General features: G+C 53.0%; 1 protein-coding gene across 3 annotated transcripts in view; it reads right to left on the reverse strand.

The window, feature by feature from the left end:
- The window catches only part of GALNT18 (polypeptide N-acetylgalactosaminyltransferase 18), a 340,368-nt gene that overhangs the window by 163,485 nt on the left and 161,873 nt on the right, over positions 1 to 15,010 (reverse strand). For all 3 annotated transcript variants that reach the window (XM_044752049.2, XM_014844172.3, XM_014844174.3), the window contains exon 2: positions 7,982 to 8,174. In XM_044752049.2, the coding sequence (XP_044607984.1) occupies positions 7,982 to 8,174 (193 nt within the window). The remainder of the gene's footprint in view (positions 1 to 7,981; positions 8,175 to 15,010) is intronic.

Genomic DNA, 15,010 nt, shown 5'->3' on the forward strand with positions numbered 1-15,010 from the left:
CATAGGACGTGAGCAAGTGGCAGTTCTTGGTGGACACCATTAGCCCCTGGGAGCACCTCCCAGATGGTCCAGCAATCATGAACCCAGCTGCTCCACCTGGGGCCAGCCACCCCACCCCCCCACTGTCCCAGGACCAGCTACATATTTGTAGGGCCCAGTGGAAAAGGGAAATATGGTGGCCCCTGTTCAAAAATGATTAAGAATTCTAATACAGCGGCAGCAGAGCGTTAAACCAAGCCCAGAGCCCTCCAGTCTCTTGGGATCCTGTGTAACAGGCAAGCACACTGCATCAGTTTCCAAATACTACTATTGCCGCTGTAAGAAATTACTGCAAACTTGGTGGCTTAAAACAACACGGTTCACTACGTCACAGTTCTGTGGGTCGGAAGTCTGACCTGGGTCTCACTGAGCTAAAATCAAGGTGTTGGTAGGCCTGCATTTCTTTCTGGAGGCCAGAGGTGATAACCTGCTTTCTTGCCTTTTCCAGTATCTTAAGGCTGCCATATGCCTTGGCTTATGGCTCCTCCATCTTCAAAGCCAGTGATGTCTGGTTGAGTCCTTTTCATACTGCAGTCTCTGGCTCTGACTCCTCTGCCTGGCTCTTCCATTTTCAAATGCCTGCGTGATGGGGCCGGGCCAGTGGTGCAGCGGTTAAGTGCACAAGTTCCTCTTCAGCGGCCCGGGGTTCGCTGGTTCAGATCTCGGGTGCAGACATGGCACCACATGGCAAGCCATGCTGTGGTAGGTGTCCCACATATAAAGTAGAGGAAGATGGGCACAGATGTTAGCTCAGGGCCAATATTCCTCAGGGGAAAAAAAAAAAAGCCTTGGTGATGACATTGGGCCCAGATAGATAATCCAGCATAATCTCCTTATTTTAAAGTCAGCTGATTAGCAACCTTAGTTCCATCTGCAACCTTGATCCTCTTTTGCCATGTGCCATACCATATTCATTGATGGGTTCCAGGAATTAGGGCATGGACATCCTTGGGAGGCCATTATTCTGCCCACCACACACACCCTTGAAGCCAGCCCTACTGGCCCCCAGAGTTCAGAGATCTCAGATGTGTGTCTAGAGTCTACACCGTTAAGACCCCATGGCCTTTAATCCATACACACAAGCCTGTGGCCACACCCACAATGGAGGCAGCAAACGACCACAGCCGTCTTAGACAGACTCTAACCTGCTCCAAGGGCAGCCAAGCCCCTAGCTCCAGGTTGCGTCCTCTCTCTGCTGTAATCCTGTCCTGGACCCTTCCACTTTCATGTTGCAGCAAGATTGCTCCAGCTCAGGACCCAGGGCTCTTTTGTGAGTGGGTGTGTGGATCTGTCCCAGTTGCTCCCAACTGGAACTCCTGGGAGTTGCTCTTCGACTGCAGAAAATAGTCTAATCCCCTTCACCAACCCCTGGTGCCTCAGCCTCAGGCCCTAGCCCACCAGTCAACCTGAGAGCCATTCCACTCCCGCGGGGAGGGAGGAACCTGGACCTCCAGGGATGCTTGAGAGAAAGATGACATCATTACTGACCAGGCTCAGGAGCATCTGAGGATCTGCCAGCCAAAGGCAGGAAGCAGCACCTGCCCGAGGCTCTGCCCTGAGCTACCTCTGAGGCGGGCCACGGGGTTGCCATGGCAACGTGACAGCCCTGAAGCTGGAGACTGGAAACCTCCCTTCTACCCACACCCAAATGCCCACTAGATCGGGTGCCCGTCCCTTACACTTTCCCCGGGCTCCTGTTTGGAAATAGCAACCACTGCCTGCAGAAAAGAATGCACCATGAACCCGCTGTTGTGGGACAGGCTGGCGGGCACCCACATGCCACCTGCCCTACCCGCTGTCACTGGGGTGGGAGGCCTACCCTTACCTTCCTGCCTGCAGCTGGTGAGCCTGCTTTAATGCCCCATGGTCCTTCTTCCCCACAATCACAACTCACCTTCTCAATGACCCCCAGAAGATGTCGCCTCCAGCCTCCCTCTCCATCTTGCAGGCAAAGGACTGCCCTGATCTCTTTCCCACACCCTCATTGTTCAAAGAAATTGATGTTTAACTTACATGCAGTAAGATGCACAGCTCTCAAGTGTATAGTTTGATGAGTTTTGACAAATGTACATACCTATGTGGTTCACACCCCAAACAAGACTTGTTGTTTTCTCTTTGGCCCCTGGTAGGTTATTTCAGAGCCTACAGACAAGGAGGAGGAGGGTAGACACGGGGAGGCAGGAGCAAGCACACAGAGAAAGCCACAGGAACATCTGCAGCTTACATCTGGGGATGTGTGCGATGGAGCAAAGTCCAGCCAGGCTGAGAGGCAGCCTTTCTCCCCTTCCATCCTGAGACCCAGGTGTCTGTCCAACCCAGGAAGCAAGAAGGCAAACCCCTACCCAAACATGGCCAAGGCCCCTCATGGGCGAGGTCCAGGAGGACCACTCAAAGAGGCGGCAATGTTTTGTTTCCCTGGGTCTTTCCAGCTGGATGGCCAAGGGGCCTGCTCTACTCCTGTTCCAATGATGCAGAGAAAATGAACGACATTTTGATTTCTCCAAAAGCCCTAATGCCCAGAGGAAGTTTGTCCTCTCTCTGCACAGACCACAGAGCCCAGACAAGGCTAATGCAACTGCCACCCTTCTGGCTTCCACGGCCCCCCTTCCCCAGGGGACGGTGTCACACTGGGAAAGGGAGGCCCCTTGCAGACGCCGCTCTCCAGGTCCTGCCACCCTACCACAGAGGCCACAGGACAGGGCTTCTGTGGGCCAAGCCCTGCCTCTGACATACCAGAAACCTGCCAGGAGGACTCCTCTCCAAGGAGGCCAGGAGATGGCCAGCAAGTTTCCTGACCACCTGCCTTCCCTCCCACCACCTTCCACTCCCGTTTCCCTTGATAGTGAAGCTCCTTGAGGTTTCTGTCTAGTGCTTTAGTGGGTGCCTGGCATACCCTTGGTACTCAATAAATGTTTGTTGGATGAACAAATGAATGAAGCCTAGCAACCAGTTGGACGGACCTTTTTCCTTCTGGTTACATCTTGTCCTGTGTATAAGGCTCTGAGCACAATTCAGTCCTCTCTCAGCAGCTGACAAGGTGGGTCAGATTACATCTTTCAGCACTGAGAAAGAAGGAGACAAAATAAGGGACTGGCCAGAGGTGATGGGAGAGAGGGCAGGGCAGGATTCGGAACACCCGCTTTCTGGTCCAGGAATGAAGCCAAGCATAACGTCAGGGTTAGAACGTGGAAGAGCAAAGCCAAGAATACAAAGAGCAAAGTGCAGAATCCAAGGACGTCTCCAGGGGCAGAAGTCTCCAAGGGCGAACAGGAGGTGACAGGAGGAAGAAGCACAGGGGCTGGGACTGAAGCCAGAGGCACCTGGCGCGATGCTTCCGGAGACTGTCCTCGGCGTGGGCCTTGCTCTCCAGATGCCACCCGCACCCCCACCCACCCTGCTCCAAATCCCAACTTGTCTCGCCCTTGATAACAGGTTCGAGTTTCACTAAAACAATTTTCCCAACACTGAGAGGCAGACCGTCCTAACGGAACAGCTCAGGGCAACCCACTGTGAAAGCAGGCCCTTCGTCCCCATTAGAGCAACATAAATCGACACCTCGAGGCACTGAGCACAGTGGCAGCTACCAATACAAATTCCATTGCCAGATTGCCTGGGTTCAAACCACAGCTCTGCCACTAGTGACTTTGGGCAGATCATACAATCTCTCTGTGCCTCAGTTCTCTCTTCTGTAAAATGGAAACTAATAATAACACTGTGAAATAGTAAGAAAGACATATATCAGTTTCTGCCCCTGGTTCTTGCTACTATTTGGTCTTTGTTCTCAGTTCCTGACACGGAGATCCTATAACCCTTGTCACTTCGTGAGCGAAAGGAGCGTTTGACACAGAGTTCCTAAATCCCTCGGAACTTCCTGGGTGATGGGAGTGCCTTTTGTTCTAATGAGGTGACTCCCGTGAGCTCCTGGATGGGGGCTGGTCACCAGAAAGACCACGCCAAGACGAGAAGCTTGGAACTTTCAGTCCTACGCCCACTCCTCTGGAGAGAGGGGAGGGGCTGGAAAATGAGTTAATAATTGATCAAGCCCACATGATAAAACCGCCACAAAAACTCCTGAAGCACAGGAATCGGAGAGCTTTGGGGTTGGTGAACACACCCAGGTGCTGGGAGGCTGGTACAGCCCACCTCTACGGGGCAGAAGCTCCTGTGCTGGGGACCCTCCCAGACCTCGCCCTACGTATCTCTTCATCTGGTGGTTTGGCTGTACCCTTTATTACATCCTTTATGAGAAACTGGTAAGTGTGTTTCCCTGAGTCCTGTGCCATTCTAGAAAATGATTAAATCTGAGGAGGGGCCATGGGAACCCTGATTTATAGCCAGTTGGTCAGAAGCACAGGTAACACCCTGGGACTTGTGACTGGCATCTGAAGTGGGGGCAGTCTTGTGGGACTGAGCCCTTAGCTTGTGGGATCTGATGCTGACTCCCGATAGATCGCATCAAAACTGAAATGCATTGCAGGACACCCAGCAGATGTCACAGAATTGGTTGGTGTGGGGAAAACCCCTCACATCAGTGTCAGAAGCATTGTGAGCACGTGAGTAAAGGAAAACGGCACGTTTTCCCTAGACAAGAACATACTCCAAAATGTTACTGTGAGGGGTCAACAAGTTAATATAAACAAAGTGTCAAACGTGTCCCTGAAAACATGGCTCCTGCTATATAAATGTTTGTCAGTGTAATTTGGAATAGGATGATAGTAAAGATATTGAAAAGATGTTTCCAAAAGGAGTTAAACAGAAGCCAAGCAATGACCTTGTTACAAGGCACGCATGTTTTTAGGGAAATTGACAGAGAGGCCCTGTTGGACCTCAACACAGACTTGTTTCCAGTGGTCCACCAACGGCTCTCCAGTCTTGGGTGTGTGTCTGGCACGGGAGCTAAAGCAGAGCTGCACAGAGCCTTCCACGGCCATAAGCAAAAAGAAACCCCATTGTTAAGCCACTGCAGGAAGCCCTAGTGGAGGAGTGAGATGGCGCAGCTTGGCCTTTTATCAGAGATTCCATTTTTCTGTCTATAAAAAGCAATTGACAGGGGCCAGCCCATTGGCATAGTGGTTACGTTCCTGCACTCCACTACTGCAGCCCAGGGTTTGCAGGTTTGGATCCCAGGTGTGGACCTAGGCACCGCCTGCTCATCAAGCCGTGCTGCGGCAGCATCCCACATACAAACTAGAGGAAGACTGGCACAGTTGTTAGCTCAGGGTCAATCTTCCTCAAGCAAAAAGAGGAAGACTGGTAACAGATGTTAGCTCAGGGCCAATCTTCCTCACCAAAAAAAAAACCCAAATAAGTGGCTCACAGAAATCACCTTGCCCCACAGAGGAGGTGTGGAAGCTCCACAAGCTGTAAAGCTCTGCGCAGAGGGAAGGCCTTTCTGTTATGACTTTACTCCTCTCCAGCAGCTCAGGAGGAAGCTGCAGGATTCAGCCCATCTGGAGTCCTTGAGAGACCCTTTCTCAGTAAACGCAGGAAATCCAGGCTGAGCTGCTTCCGAAACATGCTCCCCTTGGGGCATGATCACTGGGGACCCTGCTCTTCTGAGAAAGGCCACACAGCCTCTGGCCCCTCCACCCCCCAACTTCCTGTTCCTTTCCTGTGGACGCAGAAAGGAATGGCGGCACACAGGGCACCCCTCTCAATGAAGGGTGAGGGGGCTCCAGCGTCAGCCGGCTCTCAGCTAGTCTTGTGCACAGTTGAAGCAAACCCAGCTGTGGGCTGCTGTTGAAGGCCAGAATCTGGCATCTGGATACATGGGTTCGAGTCTCAGCTGGCTACTTATCCAACTGCATGACCTCAGATCTCACACTCGCTCTTTCTGCCCCTCAGCTTCCTCGACTCTAAATAGGACTGCACGGTGGCGTGGGCCAGATGGAAAGGGCGTTCTCAACAAGTCAAGCCCAGTGTAAAGACCAGGGGTTGCTCTCGCCGAGCTGCAATGGGTAAGACCCACCCTTTCCTTGGCTTCCTTCTCATTTCCCCTTTTATTGGAACAAAGATGTATTGAGCCGGTCCTGTGTTTTGCACCAGAGCTGCTGCAAAGTCTGCAGTTCCTGTGCTGCCAAGGTCACGGCCGAGGCCCCTGCAGGAGTTCTGGGGCCCCAACTCCTCTTGAAGACCCTTTCTCCAGAGCCTCTAGGATCTGCCCACCTCTGACCTGCTTCTCCCCCCAGGAGTGGTCACTGCAGCTCCCCCAGAGGGCTGTGGCACTAGGTTAAAGTCACCTTCAGGATGGTCCCAGAATCCACGCTTCTATGAGCACCTGCCACCTGCCGTCACGGTCCGAGCCACCACCACCTCTCGCCTAGACACGCAGACGCCTCCTCTCTGGCCTCTCTGCTTCCACCCTGGCCCCTTCAGTCCTCAACACGGCAGCCAGAGGGGCCTTTGAAAACGGCCATTGGAGCATATCACTATCTGCTCAGCTCTTGCCCTGGATGCCCAGCTCGCAGAGGAAAAGCCACGTGCCTTGCAGTGGTCAGCAGAGCCCCTCTCTGCACTTCTCAACCTCGCCGCACGCCCGCAGCACCTGAGTGCCACCTCCAGAAACTCTCACCCAATGAGTCTGGGTGCAGCCCTAGCATTAGGATTATCTTAAAGCTTCCGGATGAGTCGAATGTGCAGCCAAGTTTGAGAACCACTGCCCTACTTGATCTGCTTCCCGTTGCCCCTCTGACCTCGTCTCCAACTACTGCCTTCTTGCTTGCTCTGTTCTAGCCACACGGGCCTCCTGCCTCTTCTTCAAACATGCCAAGCCTGCTTCCACCTCAGGACCTTTGCACTTGCTGGTCCCTCTGTCTAGAAAGGTTTTCCCCTGGGTATCCACATGGCTTGCTTCCTCATATCCTCTAGGTCTTTGCTCAGATGCCACCTTCTCAGTGGGGCCTTCTCTGACCACCTCATTAAAAGTTACAATCCCTCCTCCTCTTCCAGGCTGTTCCTATCCCCCTCTCCTACTTTACATTTCTCCGTAGTACTTACCAACATCCAACCCACTACATATTTGACTTTTTTGTTTTGTTTATTATCTCTCCCTGTCCAATTCAAATGCACGCTCCATGAGGGCAAGGATTCCTATCTGTTGTGTTCGCTGCTCCATCCCTGAGCCTAGACTATGCCACTCTCTCCCCTTCTAGATCCTCAGCTGTCCTTTCATCCCAGAGCCCAGCCAGATTCCCCGGGCCGGGAAAAACCATTCCTGATTATACCGCATACAGCTGGTGCTCAATAAATGTTTATGGACCTGAACTGAACTCTCCTCCCTAAAAGAACAGAGCTTCCAAACCCAGCGGCCAGCTCTTTCCTGAAACTCCAGGTATAAGCTCACTGTGGTTTGCAGCTTTAGGAAAATTTTAAAATAAGGAGAAAGTGGGGAAAAGAAGGTGTGGGGGAGAGCTCATGAAGTTAATGAGATCTTCTCAGCTGTGGTACGTGCCCACATTTTTAATCATTAGGGGTAATAAAAACTCTAACTGAACCTTAAAGGAACATCTTCTGTAACAAAGAGAGAAGTCAAGACAGACTTCTCTGTCGGGTGTAATGACTTGTTAGCCCCCGAAGATGGATGTACTTTAAAAAACTAATTTACAGGAAAAAAATAATTGTTCATAAAAATGCAACTAATTGGGTTAAAATGACTTATTAACAGGTATGCCAGATGATTCCAGGGCCCTTAAGGAGTAAATTAGGTTATTAATCCTCCAAATTTCTAATGGAAGAAAGCTTTCTCCTGCTGAGCAGATGGAGAAACTGAGGCTGCGGGGGGGACCGTTTCTTGCTCAGTGAAGGCCGAGCGGACAGACCCTGGCTGAAGCAGGAGAGGGACCCAGGAGTCCAGACGCCCAGTCCTGGCTCTGTCCCCAGCACTGTGGGGACCCCCTCTCCCCAGGGGCAGGTCGACAAGGGTCCAGCCACTGCCTCTGCTCACCCGCTGGGTCTGAGGTCAGGCAGGGGTCGGTCGAGGGGCAGGCGGTCACTGAGGTAGGCGTTGTAGCCGTAGTACTGGAACTGCTTCAGGGCCACGCGCCGGCCTTCAGGGCTCAGCTCCCGGCCCCAGTGTGCGAACAGGGAGGAGTCTGTGAAGGGCTCAGCCTCTCCCTCCTCGGGCTTGGCGGGGGCCTCTGGAGAAAGAAGGGACAAGGAGACAGCGGGTCAGAGTGCACCCCTCCATATGCCATGACAACCCCTTTCCCTTCCTCACCATCGATCGCCTTGGGTAGAACAATCTTATCCCCATCTTTGGGGGCAGGAGGAGGGGAGAGTGGGATCTTCTCACTTCTTCAAACTTGTCTATCCAGCCATTCATCCATTCGTCCACCCAACAACCACTAGGCACAAGGAACACAGGAATACACCCGACAGGGTCTGCCGAGAAGCTGATGGATGTGACCTTGATGCCCGTGGCTTCACGTCAGCGCTCCCTCCTTTCCCAGTCTGCCTTCCCACCGGAGGTGCTGGCCCCAGCCCTCAAACGGGGCTTCTGCTTCTCTCTCCCCAGACTGCACCCCCAAGCCCTGCCAGGCCTGAGCCTGCTCCACACCAGGGGCCCCAGCTGGGGTCCAGCCCCTGCCCAGTTCTTGCCAGCCCACCTCCCTCTCCACTGTCCGGTCCTGCTGTGAGTTGCCTGGCCCACCAGTGGACATTTACTTCGCTGTGAGGACCCCCTGCCAGACTGCTTCCCAGGCTTCCAGTCTCCGTCCACCAGATACAGGGGGCAGCCACACCATTCTGAGCCCGCCATGCATGCTGCGCACTGCACCACTGGCAGACTGTGTGGGGCAGCCCCCGACCAGGCAAGGAGAGCTCATGGCTTCCTTGGGACTTACCAGGAAAACAGGGCAAGCAGAGGCTTTGGATTCACATGGACACAGATTCAAATCCCTGCTCCACCATTCAGAGGCTGCCTGACCACAAGCAAACACTCAACCTCTCTAGGCCTTGATTTCCCCACCTGTATGTGGGATATTAATGTCCGCCCAACCACCTCTGGGATCCGTGAGGATTACACAAAATAATGTATAAAAAGCACTTAGACCAGCATATGTCTCAGAATAAGAATACAATAAATGGGAACTAGGGTGGTCACAGCGAAGGAAGCCTGACAGGTCATTTAAGCCTCTCTTTTATGGAACAAGAGCTAGGTCTGGCCAGGACACAGGCTGACCGGCCGGGGCTCTGGAATTCATTCTCAGGGACAGGTAGTCAGGTAAGCCATTCAAGGTCAGCAATCAGAGAACTTGGGCAGAGACGCCAGGCCCACCGGATGGCGCCTTCCCGGCTTGTAAATATGACGCACGTAAGAGACGGAGCCAGGAGCCTGGAATGGGACAGAGACCAGGAGGAAGCAGAAACAGGTCAGCAACAGGAGAGGCAGGCTTGAGACACTGCCAATGTCCCCTCAGCTGTGTATATGAAGCCAGAGGGTGCATGGCACACCTACACCAGGTCACTTAAAGATACAGACTGGAGACAGGCAAGGGCTAGGGTTCCAGGGTCAAGGTTGGGGCTCTCAGAGCTACAGACCACAGCTCTCACTATACCTCCTCCTCGGGGTCTCTCATAAGAGCCAGTCTGGGAGAGGCGGGGAGGCCTTCCACAGGAGGAAGCCCCATCACAGGAGGTGAATGAAGGTGTCATGGAGAGAAGGGGACTTTCACAGCTCCCTGCAAATTAGAGAGCCCAGGGGCAGAGCAAACACGTCTATGCTGGAGACCTCAGCGAGAGACGCCACGAGACGTACAAATGGAGCTGGACGCACAGGGGCCAGGCGAACACGCACGAGCGCCTCTCCTCTCCAGGCCGTGTCCTGGGGACACACCCAATTGGAGATGCATGCTCCTCCTGGGACAACTGTCACAGCTGGCACCCGCTGAGTGCTTACCGTGAGCCCGGCTCTGCTGTGAGCGTTTCTCCCATATCCATTCAACTCACCATGTGAGGTGGGAACTGTTAGCGTCTCTATTTTACAGATAATGAAAATGAGGCACAGAGAGGATAAGAAACTTGCCCAGTTTCACTCAGAAGGAAGTACAGTACCTGACATACAAGTCCAAGTCTGTTTCCAAGGCAGGGGTCCTAACTGCTACACTACACTGCCTCTACATGGCATTGGGCTGAGACACACGAGAATCCCAAAGATGAATATGGCATATTGTCTCGGTTACCAATTCTCCTTAGAGATATGGAAGGAAATGCAGATACATTAAACAGATTAGGATATATTAAGAAGTCAAATGCAAACTATGCGTGCCTTTCTACGACAAAGCAAGAGCTTTTAGGACTGTCGTGGCTGCCCAAAGCTCCATCCCGGAGCTCAGGGCACGCTTGTCTTCCCCTAGCAGGCGTATCTGAAGGCGAGCACAGGACTTGCATGATCTTGAAGGTCCTTGTTATCTCTGAAAAGCTGTATGACTCATTCATTTGGAATGGGGAGTAGTAAAAATCTAAATCAGTGAACCAACCGAATCATACAATATTTAACAGAAATGGAGTTTTACTGCTCTCACATACCTCAATGTGTATTACCAAGTAAAATGAGATCAGGTAATGAAAAAAATTATGATTCACAATTAGGCCTGTGTTGCATAATAATGTGTTCTAAACAAATGACAGTCCTGAGTTCCACCCCATGCTCCCACCTCTTTACTCAGTGTGGCTACGAATGACCCTGAAGCCAGTGGGTCCTGAACGCTGAGTCAGGGCCCCGAAGAGGGAAGAAGTGCTATTTGTTGAATTCCTGCCGAGAGTCAAGCACCGACGTCTTTGCCCAAGGTTATCTCTGTCTTGCTCAGGGATGTGGGCTCCACGAGGGCAGGACAACATCGGTCTTGTTCCCCGCTGTATCCTCGGCTCCCAGCCCAGCATGTAACTCTTATGAGGGGCTCAATATATCACTTTAAAATAAATTAATTCATAAGTAACCCATAGTGTTAGTTATTAGGCACAAGGAAACCAAAGATGGAAAAGTTAAATGACTAATCCAAGGTCACCTAATTCGTCAGGAGCATTGAAGAAAGGTTGGGCTTCCCCAAACCCCACATTCTTTCCTCTGCACCACGAGTGGCAAACTGTGTTCTGGGGGCCAAATCTGGCCCACGGACTATTTTGTAAATAAAACTTTATTGGAACAGAGTCTCATCCATTTGCCTACATATTATCTAAGGCTGCTTCAGAGCTACACGGGCAGAGTTGAGTCAATGGGACAGAGACCATATAGGCCCACAAAGCCGAAAATACTATCTGGCCCTTTACTAAAAAGTGTGCTGACCCCCTGCTCTACATCTAACATCTTTCAGGTAAGGAGACCTTGCTTGTGATAACTCCATTTTTCTTTCCTTTCCAAAAGACTAGTTAAGAGCACTGGCTGGAGACAGAATCCTGGGTTCTACCGGTTACCAGGTTAGTCTAGCTTATCCTATACATCAGTTTCCTCATCTGGAAAATGGGGTTCATAATAATAGTACCTTCTTCATAGAACATTTGTGAGTATTCAATGAAGCGGTCCACATAAGGAACTCAGCAGTGTCTGCACATAATAGACGTGAGCTGCTAAGGAGCCAGGAACCCCGCAGCCCCCTCAGGGCGCTTTTCCACTGACACTTCTTGAACTCAAACAGGGAAGAGGAATGGCCCTGTCTTGAGGTCCCCAACCCCAGAAGATGCTGCTGTCTAGCCCCCAGACAAGGGGTCTCCATGTTCACAGATAAGTAGCTTGCCCTTAACTGGTCCTACACCCACCTCCCTTCGCTGTCCAGTAAGAAAGCAGAACCATATGGTCGTGAGCAAAGGAGGACCATCTTTGACATAGTTGGGGTGACAGGTAAGGAAGCCTCAGGGAAGTGCCTTGGCTGGGCCCTCTGCAGGGGCCCAGGGGTGTCCGGACACAGCTGGTGATGGGCCAGACCCATGGACGTCCCTCACCCTGGGATGAGGCGCCTCCCAGGAGCGGACTTGGGCTGTGGCCTCCTGCCGGAGTTCAGACCTACTTGGACACATGTGCCCAGCGGAGGGGGTGACTCAAGAGAAGCGTATCTCCAGGGGGCTGAGGGCTCCCCAAGGGAGAGCTCGTTCGCAGCAGAGATAGCACAGGGCCCGGGGAACTCAGCGGGCAGCCCAGCCGGAGGCTGTCACACCAGCCCATTCCTGCCTATCCCTGGCCACTCGTCTGCATCCTGGGGAGAAACAGGCCAGAGGGAGAATTGAACGGCCCTTTTACCAGACAGCCACACGCGTGGGGCCCAAGGGGCACCTGCGCAATGCACAGGCCGGGAGGCAACCTCCACCTTCCTGACTCATCGGGAATGAATTGGGCAGGAGGGGAGCTCCCAGTGGGGCCTGAGGAGACCCACAGGCCGGGGGAGACACTACCATGTTGTGCCCCTCTGCATGGACCCCCGATGGCCGACTGTCTCCCTCAGCATAAAAGTCAGGGTCTCTACTAATGCCTACGAGGCCCCTGGTGATCGGGACCCCGCAGTCCCCAGAGCTCACCCCCACCACTGCGCCCTGGTTTTCTCCAGTCCAGCACACCAGCCGGCCTCAGCCACCCCAGGCACATCTCACCCCAGTGCCTCTGCTCTTGTGCCTCTCTCCACGCTCCCTGGCTCACTCCCCCCACTTGATTTATGTCTTCACACAAAAGTCACTTTCTCAGCAAAGCCTGTCCCAATCATTCACTGCCCTCTCCTGCATTTCCTCTGCGCCCACGGAGCCCCTCTTCCATTTACTGCTGTTTCCCCCCAACTAGACTGGAATGTGAGCCCCATGAGGCCAGAGATTTGCTTTGTTCTCTGCTGACCCCTCTGTGCTTAGAAGAGTGTCTGGCACCCGGCAGGTGCTCAGTGAGTATCAGTAAAAGGAACATATAGGGCAGCAGCAGCAGGTCATGGTGGGTCAGTACCTCCCCAGCCTGCTAGGGACTCCCAAAACCCTCCAGAGGGAGTTGAAAGGGGACTGGGGCCCTGTGTCAGAGAGTAGGAGGAGGACGCCAGAGAAGGCACAGCCAGGGCGAATTCCAGCCGTATGCGTTTCATTTCCTCCCTAGTTCACTTATGCAAAATGATATGAAACTAACAGGATGCTCTTAGAAGCTTCTGAGGCAGTTCCGTGGAGCGCAGCCACTGGCAGACAACCTCCACCCCCCTCGCAGGGCTCCTTGTAAACCTCTTATATCAGAGAATTACCCAGCATCTCTCCTAAGCATCCGGAAGAGGACGGTGCACAGAGGAGCTGCCCGGAAAGTGTGGGGGAGAAGGCAGATGAGGAGGGACGGAGGGAGGGAAGGCTGTGTCTGTTTCTTGCCTCCCTCCCTCTTTCTACTCTCACCTGGAAGGGCTCAGAATCAGAAAGAGCCATGAACACTCCAAACATCTCTCTTCCCAGAAACCCAGGTGCAGCGAGCGGGGAGGTGGGTAGACCCAGAGTCTCCAGAAAACTGACCCATGATGCCTTTGGGGAGTCTGACCCAAGCCACTGAGCCCCAGAGGGCCTGAGAGTCAGGCCCTTACTTCCCTAAAGCTCCTGCAGACACGCAGATGCCTGGCCTTCCTCCTGAGCTCCCTCCAGGCTCAGCCTCCAAGGGGCTTGCTACAGAAATCCTCATCACCAAACCCAGAGGGAGAATCCCCCAAGAGGACCCTAACACTCCACTCTTGAAGAGAAAAGGCACATTTGATGGGCCCGTGCAAAGCATGATGTTTCTGACATCAACGGGCAAAGAGACTGACTTCTTCCGCATCTTTGACATCTCCCAGAGAAACCTGCCTTCCCTTTGGGGTGCCCCACCTCTGGGGGCCCAAGGAGCAGCCATTTCGCTCACCCCCAGAATGCCCTTCCAGGCCAGCATCTGGGAGCTGCTGCTCAGCCAGCTGTATTCAGAGGGGCCCCTCATGGCTGCACCTCTCTCCTTGCTGGGCCTTGGGACGCACTGTCAGCCCTGCCCCAAAGAGAGCTGACTCCTTTTATCAGACAATCACCAAATACTGAAGCAAGTTTATTCTACACCAGGCCTATTGCTGGGTATTGGAAATATAAAGATTACTGGGACTTGGTGCCTGTCCTCATGCAGTCTCCAGTCTAGTGGAAAGGCAGATGTATAGAGAATGCGATCAAAATGCTTGGGTCGAGGGTGTATAAAATGCCACTGTGTCATTGAAGAGGGAGGGGGGACATGCAGGGAAGACATCCTAAAGGAGGGGACGCTTGAGGGAGACCATGACGAGCAAGTGAGATCCATAACTCATTCCAGAGGAAGGCACCCCAAGGGCAAGACCAACAAGAGCAAAGATGCAGAAGCAGGAGAGACCACGGTGTGGGGCTCAAGGCCTCTGGACAGATGGCTACAGAGCTAAAACCAGAGAACAAGAACCAGAGCTACCAAGGTCTCAGCAGGTCTGGGATGGCCAGTGGATGAGGAAGAAAGAACCACAATGGAGACCGCAAGTCTGAAAGGCACCAGATTGGCCACATCACTTGGAAATAGTTTATGAACCTACAAGCACATATGCCAAAGCCCAACATGGTAACCATCACCAAAGGAACTGTCCAAAGCGGCAGAGTGCATTACTGGAGGTCCAGTGAGGAGGGAACTGCAGGCCAGTCTTGGCTATCTACTGCAAAACCTTTGCCCCTGGAGCTGATTGCCTCATGCACCACCCCAATTCCACTCCACTGCCCCTGCCAGGTGGTGAGGCCAGGCCACCACAGCAGCCCTGTGATGTGGGTTCCATCATTCCCATCATAGATAAGAGGAAACTGCTGCTCAGAGACATTAAAGGACTTGTTGCTGAAGCCATGCTCCTCCTGAGCACAGCCCCATTGCCTTGTCATGGGACGAAACACATTGTCTGGCTTGAGGCCCAGAGACACTTCAGGCTCCAGAGGCCGCTCAGTCGGTCTGCACTGGTTCATAGCAGTTGTTAAATTGCTGAAATATTTTCACAGCCCTGGGAAACAGCTC

Source organism: Equus asinus, chromosome 20, assembly GCF_041296235.1.
Source record: "Equus asinus isolate D_3611 breed Donkey chromosome 20, EquAss-T2T_v2, whole genome shotgun sequence".
NCBI classification, from domain to species: Eukaryota; Metazoa; Chordata; class Mammalia; order Perissodactyla; family Equidae; genus Equus; species Equus asinus.